This window comes from Camponotus vicinus, unplaced genomic scaffold, assembly GCF_025532165.1.
Source record: "Camponotus vicinus isolate PSW18456_S1 unplaced genomic scaffold, iyCamVici1.0 SCAF_4, whole genome shotgun sequence".
Classification (NCBI taxonomy): domain Eukaryota; kingdom Metazoa; phylum Arthropoda; class Insecta; order Hymenoptera; family Formicidae; genus Camponotus; species Camponotus vicinus.
The window spans coordinates 23446527-23460335 of record NW_028141976.1 but is presented as its reverse complement, the minus strand read 5'-3'; the positions used below and the strand labels follow the sequence as shown (position 1 = coordinate 23460335).

Here is a 13809-nt window from a genome sequence, read left to right as displayed (position 1 = left end):
ATATTTTTTTTGTTTTTAACATATTTAAGTTCATTAACATATTTCACAGTGACATTTTCGTAACTGATATAACGAGAATAAATTCATTATCAGAATTTCTTTAAATATAGTTAGAGCTTTCCGGCGAGATTTAATCGCGTGATTTTGCTGTATACCAGCGATTGGAAATCACTCTCATCGTTAAGCCAAATTGCGTTTCTAGATTGTCTCATTATCTCGAACTATTCTAGACACCTCGGTCCCCAGATCAGATAAGCCAGAGGATCGAACTAAAATTCGTGTTGTGAAAGCCTGGTCCAATTATCAGTGTCTATGGGATTGCGAAGCAGCTTGTATACATTTATTATGTTAGGCGATCGACGATACATTATTAAGACTGGTAGCTCAATTTATCTCAACATGTATTCATACACGTTTTCCATCATGTCGAACATTTTAATACGATTGATTTATACTTAAAACGATAATCGACTTAAATCAAGATTAAAGAAATCTCATATATAAAAGAGTTTATTATCACACTCTGCTCTGTATATAAATATATCGATCTTAGGAAATCAATAAACAAGATACATGTTTAATCTTTCACAATGGTAAATGTAGCATAAATGCGCAGAACTATCTTTACACGAAGCTTATCAAATGCATGTTCAAATATATATGTCAAACATAATATGTATAAATTTCTAATGAGATTATATTAAAACTTGCGTTCATTTGTAGCCATTTAAGGAAAGAGTAAGAAGAAAATCAATACGCGAGCAGAGTTAAATGGTTAGGCAACGAACGAGCTTATAATAATCGTAACAATGAACAGGTCAACGGGCCAGCGATACAGTCTACGTTTTGTGCCGTAGTTTTCTACGTGATACGACAACGGGTCATTGGCATAATGAAGAAACTTGGCGCGGGGTTCCCGGCGAAGAGAGAAACGCGGAGAAAGATTTCGGGCCAACTTTTTCTCGTCGCTCTCGCGCGACGACGCGCGCGATGCAGGCCAGTAAGACCGACAAGAATAACGAGGAAGACGACGAAAAGTTCGAAAATTCGTTGAGGCAACGCCAGGGTTAGCGATAGGACAAAGAGGGACACGGAATGGCGGACCCAGCGGCACGTTTATCTTGCACTTCTTGCGGCCTTCACCGCTCGCTCGTTCCCTACCCTGTATCCCTGTGCGACCGCCACCTCTCTCCCCCTTTCTCGCTTCGCCTCCGCTCTCCTCCTAGCTACCGTTTGTTCTTTTGATTCTTTCCAGTCACTTCACCGCCATTGCCATTGCTCTGCCTGGCGTTGGCTTCCAAAGTAACCCCCCGGAATCCTTGTGGAAAAGTTTGGTTATTTAATTTCCTACCGCGGTTCGCTAGAGTTCTCTCCCCCTCTTCCTCCCTTCTTTTATATCTCTCAGGGCTCTCGCTCTCCGCTATTCTCTCCACATCCTTCTCGTTTCGCCGTCACTCATGCTACGAAACCGTCCGCTTCTCCGCGACGGACGACCGTTATTTCTTGTCGAGCTCTTTATTGTTCGTTGCGGGGAATAACTTTCCAGAAGGAAAGATTTGTCGCGCGTGATCTTTGCGAAAGACAGATACGCCAGAAACTCCGCTATACGTATTCATCTCCAGCTCTGAAGATATTTCTGCGTATGTATGTAATTCTTTTTTCATGTTCCTGCAGTTGAATAGCTCGGTCTTCTTTTCAACGTTACAGCGATTGTACGGAAGATTACCTCTTTTGACATAGAACAGCGGGTAGGAAATCCGTATAGAAAAATCTCGAGTGTACGTATGTACGTACACGTGAATACCCAGCAAGTACATAGATCAGGTAGCGTTAATATCGAGCCATTCCCAAATCTTTCCAATCAACTCGTGCCATCTTTTTCCGTCATCGACCCACATTGCTTGTTTTTATTCAACCCTACGACCGCTTCGACCTTTCGATTGTGCCATTGAATCGTCGCGTTATCCAAACGAATCTTTTCGAATAAGGGTCTGCCGGCGAGAGCACATTCCCGGATATTCGCCAGTATATACAACGCTCTCCATGGTTCGTTCGCGACAGCGACTGTGATCCGGATACGCGCGTGTGAGCTTGTGCGTATACGTACACGCGCGACGCACGCATGTGGATATAGAAGCGCCGGCGTATAATTCAGTTTTACCCTGAAACGACTCATTTATATGCGTTCGTTTGATTGAATCTCTCCCGCGTGATACTAGCGCTCTCTCGTTCTCTTTATCTCTCCCCCCTCTCTCGCTCTTTCTCTCGTTATCTCTTTCTCTCTCTCTTTCTCTCTTTCGTTCGCACCCTCCCTGCCGTTCGCACCCCGATAGTCGCCTCTTTTCGCTATGTGCGCACGGCCTCTTCTCTCCCTTCACCCTCGTCAACGCCAACGCGGTTAGCTGTTTCAATTTCCCCTCGCCGAACAAAACTGAAAGGCGTACCTGTCGTCTATTCTGTTCGCTCGTGGTTCTTTTCGTTTTGCTCGCCGTTCGTCTCTTCCTTCTCCAAATTCGTTATCACTCGCGTGTTTCTGCCATTTCGCGCAAACGCCGCATCGTTCGCCTACACATGACGCGCATATCATTATTACGCTCCACACATTATTGTTGACCATAATCACGTGGAATGCAATCGAGCCTGTGGTTGAATAATCGTACGTGCGTTTGAAAATGGTAGTAAACCGCGAATATACAGAGGAAACGCTAAAATTGAATAGTAACGATATTTGTGAATTTACTTATAAATTTTGCAAAAATTTGGATAATGTATATATTTTTTGTGAAGCGCGGGAGTTAAATCTCGGGAATGACGAAACAATATTTGTAAAAAGTCAAACCGAAACTAGAGAGACGTGCGGCAAATTTTCATCGTCATTTTTCAGTTAACGCTTCTGTCTAGTTCGAGGTGGAAATGCGTGAAACACGGACGATTATACGAGAGAAAATTCGATGGGAACTGAGCTCTACCATCATAGGGAGATACGGAGTGGATCCCCGCTGTCGTATTTTAGGGTGTACACGTAATGCAATTATACCTTCACCCTCCGGCTTCGGGTTCATGAATATCAACGCTCGTTTGATTTGTATAATGTCGAGTTATTGTTCCGGAATCGAAACATCGGAAAGGGAGCGCGTTATTCCGGTTCGAGTATCAGCGAGAGATTCGGCGAGCGCCAAGATATTCGAAGCAAAATTATCTTTCAATTCTCGCGATTATAACGGATGCGTAGGTTCACACAGGTATTTATAGTAGGAGAATATATTTCGCGAGACAATATGTTGCGAATCGTTAGGACTGATTTATAAGAACGCTCCATCGAATGCTTGATAATTATCGCCATCTAGTCGCTTCACTTTAATCAAGCATCTCGATCTGAGCGATTAACCGACCCGCAGACACGATTAACGGCAATCGTCCCGAGCGTGTATACGATGGAACCACGATGGGAATTAATAACGTCACTAGTACGATATCGAATGTACCTGCTGGTCCGCGGCTTTTGGTAACCATTTGCAACGCCGCGGTCTAAATGCCAATAGGAACGATATTACTGTGCACAGTGTGCGGTCGAAAGCGTCCGACCGTAAACATTTTATTTCATTTCCACGCTCCTGTGTCGTTAAAAATTCAGTACAACGGACACTCGACTAAGAGATCTCGCGCGCATAAAATTCGGTGATTGACTGACAGACGCGCAAGAATAGAAAGCGCAAAGTTATTATTGTCGAGTTTAAAAGCGCGACGCGCATCGAAAGTTTCCTGACGAGTCTTCCGATAAGAGTAATCACTATTTTATCGATATGTTTTAAGCTTTCTGGGATTACAGACACATCGATCTTTCTTGTCGGCCACTCGATACTCCGGTCTGTATTCGGCATTCAATTGACAGTTCCAAAGCCCCAAAGTTCCGTACCGGCGGGACATATCGATCGCGTCCGCGCGCCACAAAATGCTCTCCAGGATGGACGGTTTATTCCGGCTGCTTGCTACCGTCCAATGACTAATTACTTCAGTTAACTGCTCGTGAAAAATGCACTACTGCCCGAATACCCCGAAAACGGAATGTATAATCAGGCCGAATTGATCGGGGGAGAGAGAGAGATCGGGGACAGGAGAGCGCGAGCAGTGAACTGACGGCGGGGACGCACGTTTCGAGCGAACGTCACACCGCGGTAATCACTGGTAATGCAGATGGCGGCTCGCCGATGGACGGCATTGACAATCAGCTATATAATTAGAGGCCTCGCCCACCAATTAAGCCGCATTCATCGGGCGCGACCGCCGGATTGCGCGAGTGTCTGCTCGCGAAAAGTCTGCGGACGGTAAGCGCGAGTTAATGTGCGGCGCGAGCAATGCTCGTTAACGTAATTATGCATTCGACTATTTCGCTAATCATCGGAATCTATGTTGCATTCCTGCGAGGGAAAAAAACGCATATTGCGCGTACAGTAGCTACGTCGATCATGAGCGACAGACCGCGGGTTCGTCGCGATAATTATTATTACTAATACCTAAATGCGGGCGGATCGGGCGCGCTATCTAATGTCCTTCGTAGCCATTCGGTTAATTCGAAACTCTCGCGGCTCCACGTATGCATTATTCTCACCTGGCGGAAGATAAACGTCGATATGAGGATTTCACATCGCCGCGACATATTGTCGTGACAGGCGCTTCCTGCGAGATCCATTTATATAGAACTAACGCGGCTAATATTTCAATGTCGATCGAAGTTACTATCACGCGCGTGACCCGCGTAACGACTCTGCTCGCGAAATACGTGGCGTTTTCGTTTTTTTTTCCTCCCGACACGCCTAGATACACACGCTGAATCGTTTAACTGTCGCGCAATCGCATTGTCCAATCTCGCGTATCTACCAACGACTTGGCGGATCTATTACGAGACGATTGGTCGCGATCGAACGGATTCTATGGATTAAAATCGGTATGTGAGAATTACCGTGGGTCGATCGTGACTTGTCTCCTAAGCATCTTAAAAGAACAATCCTAAATGACACACGAATACAGGAGCTGTGTCTTTGCGCTCAATACGGGTATAATAATCCTTGATAAAGCGTAAAAGTTTCCTTCTCTATGCGTCGTTAAATTCGAAATAATGTCACTACCATTTCAGAACTAAAACCATTTTGCGCTATGTAATCTTATACGCGGTCGTTAAGTCTGAATCTAATTAAACTTTTCAATCTCATTATGATCTTGTTTTCTGCAACTTTTATCTTTTCGCAACATTTACGATGTTTAATCTATTATTAAATTAAATGATTGTTATCCATTACAAATTAATAAATATTAGTGTGACATATATATATCTTTCCATTATAGTATAATGAATTAAAATGATGTAAAAATGAGAAGGACGATAATTGATTGAAAATATCATGGATAATGTTTCTGATCAAGGCTCCCTGAGAAATGATGAGACCGGAGGAGCATGGACGAGCGTCCATTACACGAAAAATTTTATTAACTATCATATATGTGTGTCATGTATCTCTCAATATTATTTCTCGTGCTGACAACCGCAAAACAGGTTTGCCCTAGAGCTCGAGGCGTATCGCAGTTTCTCGCAACGTGTCTAAGCACTCGCTTAATGTTGAGGTCATCACCTGAAATCGCGATTGTAGAAGTGCAGTCTAGAAAAGAAGATTGTCTCGAATGTTCTTATCGAAAACTATTTTAGTTGAATAGATACTACGCTCGCACGATTACACACATCTGCACTTCTATTTCTCCCTTTCAATTCTACAGGAACGAGTTGCATGTGTAGAATAGTTCTGAAGAATGTTTCTGGTATACGTTTCAAACTTAGTTCAATCGAACTTTGTTACGTGTACGCTTCTTCGATAATGTCGCTGCAAAATTTTAATAAACGCTTCTCTCTCAATTTATTACGAAAACGTGTGTCGCGACTCCGACAATTGCAATTTATTCGTAGACTGTTATAATGATACAATCTAAAGCATATATACATTGAGCGCGAAAATTTAATAAAGCCTCAAGTCGCTGGATGTAACAATATTTGTAATCCAAGCGTACGATCCAGCGACGAAAGCTTGATATTAATTTACTCGCTCTTCGTGCAATTCAATTCTTTTTGCGGATGTCAAGCAAATCTGTTCGTCCGAGGCCACGAAGGACGGACACAAGAGCAGCTATAAAATGAACGGCTTTGTGCCGTCGACGCGTGATACATCTCACTTAAATGCGGCGCACGATGTCGCTCGGATAGCGAGACACGACAGGCGCCTGTTTGCAGCGGTTGCTAACAAGACATGAGAGTGGACTACACGAAAACCAAAGGCGCCAACGCCTTTGTGCGCCCCACGTTCTACTCTTTTTGCACTATTATTACCCACCGCGCCGATGTCTATTGCCCCGATACCGAGCGACGTATCGGTCGCAGCTGGCTCGCACACCATCATGCATAACCGCACACCGATGAAACGTACCGCACACGGACGTGCCGAGCTTAACGCGCTGCTTGTACGGCGCAGTTTAATACGGCTGGGTGACCGTAAAGCCCCGGTTCCCGACGAGAGACGGAGGTCGAAGCGGGAAGAAGGGCTCCGACAGGGGGGGTGGATGGCGGTCCAGGTGTCGATATAATCGAGAGGCTTGCTCGTCATCAAAGTGCCACGTAGACCTCCTAGTATAGCACCGGCGACGGCATAACAGCAGCAAGAGCAACAGCAACAGCAACGACGACGACGCCGGCGGTAGCAGCCCTCGTTAAGGCAAAAACGCGAGAGATGATGGATGGATGCTAAATTGCATTAATTAAATCCAGCGTGACACCCTCGGCCGACGCAGCCCTTGGTATCACTCGGCGGCATTGCTCGGGCTTGTCTGTGATCGAGACGTGAGCCGTTTAACGGGGGTACGGGTCACTTTGATGATCATACCCTATACAGAGATCCCCGTCCTCCGTCTATTCTCCTCTTTCTCTCGCGCCTTCGCGTAATCTCTCCTCCTCCTCCGTCTTCTCTTCTTCGCATTCATCTTCCGCACGGCATCCAGAGTACCAGAGAAGTGCTTTATCAGACGCTTTACCTGACTAGAACATTCTGTGAATCAGAACGGAATGCGGACTTGTGCGAGATGCGTTACTCGGGCTGCGGCTGGTCGACGCAACAGTGCGTTCTAATCGACCGCAGACGCACATTAGTGCGCTCCGTACTAAAATTAGCAGGCATGAACGACGCCTTGTTTCCTGCAGCGCCGCTTGCGAAGAATATCCTGGAAGAATAGTGGCTCTACTATCGACAAGTCATGCATATCCCAATTAATTGGAGATGTAATGCATACTAAACGAAATAAATTGCGGAATATTTTCTATTCCGTTTTATCAATTCTTTAAACATTAGTTGATTTTTTTTTAAACATTAACTTTGGAAATTATATAATATTATTTCGAAATTATGAATTGTAGTATTCAATGATAGTGCTGGAAAGAGTAAATTTCTTTACGATGATGACATAATCTATTATTCATATTTATCTGAGTTTCACTTCTTGAGCAATATGGATGCTCTTGCATCCACAGCCGTTTATCCTTTAATCGATTAAGTATTACACGGATTAGAAACGAAACGCGATGATTTAAATTACCAATATAATTGGGCGAATGTGAAAATTGCAATGAGCTTCATAATCGATTATTAATAAGGATTAAAGTTGAACACATACAAGATTCAAAGTCGAGTTTATTAATCATGGATGAGAAATCGAAAGGCATTATCAAGCATAGTGCTATTTTGCATCGCTAAATAATTTAGAAACGATATTAAATTCTATTCCTATTATAGAAGGCTATTTCTCGAATACGATACGAAATCTACTCTTTATGTTTTCTTGAACTGGTTATCTTGAAATTTATATATATTAACCTTTATTCGATACTCTTTCAAATCATATACTTTCAATCATTTACGTTACATCGAAGTTTAATACTTCCTTTCTGATCGGAATCATGCTACACGCGTACTACAGCCTTTGTAAATTCAACATTTTTCTTTGACGTTTTTTCACCTGCTGTTTTATACAGGATATAAAGCCGCAGTTAAGCGGATTTAGCGGAACAAAAGAATATATGTGCGCGCGCGCGCGAATTCTTACGGCTAAGTGAGATGTTGCTTGGATCCCATATAAAATAAGCAACGGGCTACACGTTTCGCTTTCCCCTCCTTAAAGAGATGATGAGATCTCGATTCTTATACCATATGTTTCGGATGAGAGATAAGTGAGAGCCGTATTGCATAGATATTAAGTATAATTTAGTAGATTGGCCCGACGAAAAGAGAGAAGAAGATACCGAAGAAGGAATAAACGATATCGCGTTATAAGAAACACGAATAGATGTATGTGAGTTGATTATACCGGGCTACAATCGCTCTGTCATGTCTCTCAGCGGAAGGAAACACTAAATAATAAGAACGAGACAGCTAGAGGCAATTATCACGCTGTTTAGGGCTTTGCGTGCAATATGGATAGACAATGCTCCTCGCCAACGTATATTAGATGGTAATTGTGGCAATTATTTCGTAAGCGTGCAAGTTTGACTATAATATATTGTTATCTCTCTCCGTTAAAACATTTTTTAATATAAAATTTTAGCCTTATATAAGGTTGAATCTTTTTCGACGTAATTTATCAATTTTCCATATTTTTGTTTGCTATTTAATATATCGCGACAACACTTTCGGTTCATATATTGTGTTCCGTTGTCACGAGTAAGGATAAAAGGATGACTACGAAGAGGCAAAAGTCTGTATAAAATTGCGAAACACGCGGATAACACTCGACTATACGAGGATACGGATTTTGTTGATCTGCGTGACGACAAATATTTTTCGATTCGTTCGTACGAAAAAAGAATCCGTTGATTCGCGACTCAGATGCAACGAGGTGTGGAAGCTTCAAAGGCGTGTGAAGCACCTTCGCGGAATAAGAGGATAATGTAGACTCGATTTGACGTCTTTGAATATTTTAATATCGCACGAAGCCGTCTCATCACTCGCGTTTTACGATGGTTCAGACTCGCTCTTATTGAAGTGGAACTAATGAAGGATCATGCTGTTCGCGCAAAGGTAACATCGTGTTGCATATAACTAATCGCTTTCCGATATGGGAACATTATTCTCTATCAAATGTCCTCTTGACTGTGCATTCTTATTACCTTTCTTCTCTTTTACTTTTCTTCTCTTTCTAAATAAATGATAGAAACGAGGGGAATGTGCAATCCCGAATATCGAATAAACACGAGGTTGTGGCTCGACTTTATAAAATTTTCCATAGAACGCGCATCAGACATTTCGCAATTTCTTTGGCGCATTTATTGCGAAGAGGGGTTTCTTACCTTCGAGTGTTCCACACAGGCACGATTTTTGCAGACACATCTCGCTCGTGTCGTGCACACCGACGCTTTATATTTCAAACGTTGAACGCGACGATACCGGCGGGATGCAGTTTACGGTTTTTCCGGTGATTTGCCCCGCTCATGCTGTACGCGCTCTCCCAAAAAGACGGCACCTCGGACCGCGCCAAAGTATAAGGGCAGTCGTAAGAAGCGGCGCGACGACGAGAGAGGGCCCGACCGAATGGCCTCATGCAATTCTAAACTATTTCAATGAAATGGGATAGACCGGTGGATTTGTTGGTCGCGCGGCACCCGACCCATCGTCTTTCTGTAGCGCGAGCAGAACGAGCGAGAAAAAAAGAGAGAGAGAGAGAGAGAGGGAGAGGGAAAGAAGTAAGAAAAGCCACGCTTTTACACCGTCTCCTCGACTGGTTTTCCCTTTGTTCTAAAATTCCTACGACTTCCCTTACCTCCGTCGACTGCATCTTCACCGCGAGCAACAAAGGAAGTGGTCTGTAGCCCCGCTACGATCGTAATACCCGGTATGTACCGTTGCGCTACACTCTACGGGGTACAGAATTGTCTCCCCTTCCGCGTTACAAAGAGAGACACTTTGTACCGTGGCCTGGATGCCGCGCAACTTTCTCAACCAGCCTCTGGGCTCAGCTAACTTCGAGGATTTTCGTATTAGCATATCGACTTATTCATACACCTCGCTTGACTTGGTTCTCGCGGTATCCTTCGGGCTGTATCGGTGCGCATGATGTAGCGGACGCTCGCGATGTCGAACGTATATTTCAATCAAGCAAAATTCATTTTCCTACATATACATATACATTTGTATGAATTTGTGAAACACAGACTGCGAATACAATTGTAAAGTGAATTTTGATAATGTCGAATTATTTACCAATTTTGTTAATTTTACTAAGACATTGATAAAGAATAATTATTTATTGTTAGTTTTGTATACATTTCACGAGGGAAACTTGAAATTGAACGTAAATGATACACGATAAGAAACAAATAAATTGTCTTGTATAATCGCATCTGCTGTTCCTTGTTCTGATTAATTTAACTTATAAATAATATAAATAGTCATCTAGAATAACAAGATTTCGCTTACATATTGTAATTACATTTACATACACTCAGTAGACCGCTAACTGAATTTTCGCTAACTGAATGATTTAACCGGAATAATTGTGTTAACCGTTTTCGGTTCAATTAGCGTTCGTTTGCGTCAACTATCAAATTGAAACGTTGCATTATGCTTATATATGAGGGCTCTATTATTAGCTTTCTTCCATTTCAAATAGTTCAGCTTCCTCTATATAATTTCTTCTCGTTATACGAATTGATCCCCATATCACAATCTTTTCTAACTTCTTTGGAATTTTCTATAATTTCATAGCAAATTGGATTCGATTGTAATATGATTTATATAAGAATTGACAATGAGAAAGATTAAAAAATGTATAGAAAAATATTTAAATGAGTGGAGAAATATCAAGATTAAATTGTTAAAAGCAAGATTTTATTTTAAATATTTTATAACATTTTCAGAATCTTTTTTTATATATACCATGGATAAGTAATTAATATATATATTTATATAGAAGCCAATTTTTGCAATATGTGTACATCAATTTCAATATTACATCTCTTTATATTCGAATGTTACAAATCTGACATATTTTGCATCAGCATTCGCTCATCGATAAGCATCGATAAAACGAGAATCTCAATAATCGTATGAGAGAGAGAGAGAAAGAGAAATCCGACGAAAGATTTGTTGCGAATCGAGGAAGCTTTTTATCGGCTTTGCCGGATACGGCGAGTAAGATGGTTGCGTTTCGTTTGACGTTCTGAAAAGGGAAAAAAAAAAGAAAAAGTGCGAAACATTCAAACGCTTTTGAAAATGACACAAAATTCGATTTGGAGCACCCATTCGATCCTCTCTCCCTCGTGCTATCGCGCGGCCTACAACTTTTCACAGCCACCATAAAAAAAAGCACGCGTTACGAGAAACATCGATGGTCGACGCTCAACTCGCCTCTTCGTGGCGATCAGCGGGTATCTCGGATTGCGAGAGGAACTGCGGCGACCTATTGCACGGAGCCCGTAGAGTCGCGCGCTCTCCGCGACGGTCGCGGCCGAGTGGAGCCGACGTCGGCCGAGCGCCGCCGAGCGCGGCTGAACGCGGCAACGCGCGTCAGAGGGTAACAGTCGTGCCGCGGCCTCCGAGAAGAGAGGTCTGTGCGATCGTCGTTCGTCGTTAACAGTCAGTCGGCAGGTCGGTTCGGCCCGTAATAACGTCGCGACTCGAAACGTCGACAACTTATGCGATAACGATCTTACGACATCGGCGATTCGATCATGTTGTGACGGATGCGCTCAGGTGTCATCGATACGTCGCGTCCGCGATTACCACCCCGTTGTCGCAACGATGTACGCGGGATAGGGAAGCAAGTAGCTCGTCGACTTGGTAATCGCGTCCGTCTCGACTCGAATAACAGATGTGACCGTTGTGCGCGTCTCGTTCTTTATATTTAGTTAATCAAGATTTTCTCAGTTGAAGCAAAGCCATCGCGCGCGCGACGCCTCGATTCTAACCTCAACGTTGTTTCGCTCCTCGACATCGGCGTCGTGACGAATAACAACGTGCACTTTGGATTCTGCTGACGGGAAATGAGAAACGTGTAAGCAATCGTTCCAGGGATCAGTAAGAGATAACCTCGAGGGACAGACGCGGAGGAGAGAATAAGGAGTTCTTGGAATCTGCGTCCGCGATCGACGCGAATCGCTGCTCGCCGTTCTAAGAACTTATCTACGGCTTAAGGGTACCGGGCCGTGCACGAGAAGTAAAAGACGAAGGAGGAGAATTTCTTTGTCCTGTGACGACGTGGAAGGAGGTGGACGGCGAATAGTGGAGAGGGGAAGAAAGGGGCAGCCGAACGAAGCAGCACGCGGTCGAGTTTCTCGGAATATACCTGCGGGACAAGGACACGGCGATCAAACGAGAGAGGGAGAGAGAAAGAGAACGAGCGAGAGACGCTTTATAACGTCGGTGAACGGCCGTCTCGTTGTCGTTGCTAGCAGCAAAGGGCAACAAACCACGCGCTGCGGGAGAAACTCTCTTCTCTTCTTGCTCAAGGTCAGGGCATCGAGGCCTACGCTGTTCTTTGTAATCGCGTTACATCGCGAGTGAAGTAAAGCAAATCGTCGTGCGCGTAATGCTCCGGAATTAACAGAGGTAGAATCGTTTCGGGAGAATTCGTTTGACGGTAAAAATCGGGGGAGTTTGAGGGGAAACAGTGAAATTGTGTTTAATTTCCTCGTGATCATGCTGAGGCAGAGGCTATTACCGGATGCCATGACGTTGGTTAGAGCAGCTGTTCTCGCAGCTGTCTTGGGGCAGCTCGTGGGTCCGAGCACGGCCAGCAGACCCATCGGCGCTCACCCGGGACACGCTTACTTCGAGCAACCGTGTTGCGGACGTTCTCATCTCAGGCATCACAAAGGTCAGTTATTTTTCACGTTATTCGCGAGACGACGGTCTGGCGAAAACGAAAAATACGCGCGCTAAAAACTTCGGGACGCCTCGATTGCGGAATCGTTATTGGGTGTGATTATTGACAGGTACCTACGATGAATAAAAAATCTATCGCGATATTTTTGTGGAAATATTTCAACCAAACCTAGCTCATCTTGATTGCGGTAGGACAGGCTCGTGACGCGCGAGCGGAAGCGGAAACGGACGAGCGAGGCGATAGCAAAGCCACGTGGTATCGTGATTTTTCACTCTCATCATCGAATGTCGTTGCTCGCGACGATGATAGGGCTACGCGTATATTTCGCACCCTATTTATGCTCACGCATGTTCGTGGGATAATCAAGCGCAGGAAATTCCGTACGACACAACATTCGTAATCCGTGTCGAGATAAATTATGCAATATTTGTTCGCAATATTATCGATACCCAGCCGGAAGCGATACATGGAGAGCGAGAATAAAGGAAGTTTTAGATCCTGGTATTTTGAATATACGAGATAATAAATGTGTAATTATTATCTAATGACAGCGTGCAACGTCATTTTTTCGCGCTTTTTGCTATCTACTTTTCTCTTCATAATAACGATAATATATTAATATGGTTCATTCGCGATGATCGATGGGCGATGGCGGTGCAACTTTTACCTCGCGATATCGATCGCTATTAATTTGCGAATGTGTCGTTCAAATTAAATAGCGTGACTTCCGGGATCGTTTCGCTGGACCGACCAGAGCGCCATTTACAATAGAAATTATACAAACAAGTAAACTCGATGGTTCACACGTTTAATGAAATACAATTAGCGCATTGGATGCTTGTGCACGAACTTTTATAGTATAAATTAATCATAGGAAACACATTTATTTTTTTTGTTTAA

The 13809-nt window shown here is 43.6% G+C and overlaps 1 protein-coding gene and 1 long non-coding RNA gene across 5 annotated transcripts in view; one reads left to right on the top strand and one right to left on the bottom strand.

The window, feature by feature from the left end:
* LOC145969717 (uncharacterized) overlaps positions 1-13809 on the bottom strand; it is a 256420-nt gene that overhangs the window by 29711 nt on the left and 212900 nt on the right. The gene's annotated exons all lie outside the window — the stretch shown is intronic.
* Positions 1-13809, top strand: part of Sema2a (Semaphorin 2a) — a 345146-nt gene that overhangs the window by 192841 nt on the left and 138496 nt on the right. The window contains exon 1 of one of the 4 annotated variants that reach the window (XM_083095915.1): positions 11592-12900. The exons of the other annotated variants lie outside the window; for them this stretch is intronic. Within the exon in view, the coding sequence (XP_082952041.1) occupies positions 12723-12900 (178 nt within the window). The 5' untranslated portion in view covers positions 11592-12722. Of the gene's footprint in view, positions 1-11591; positions 12901-13809 lie in introns of those variants that run through there. 4 annotated transcript variants of the gene reach the window in all.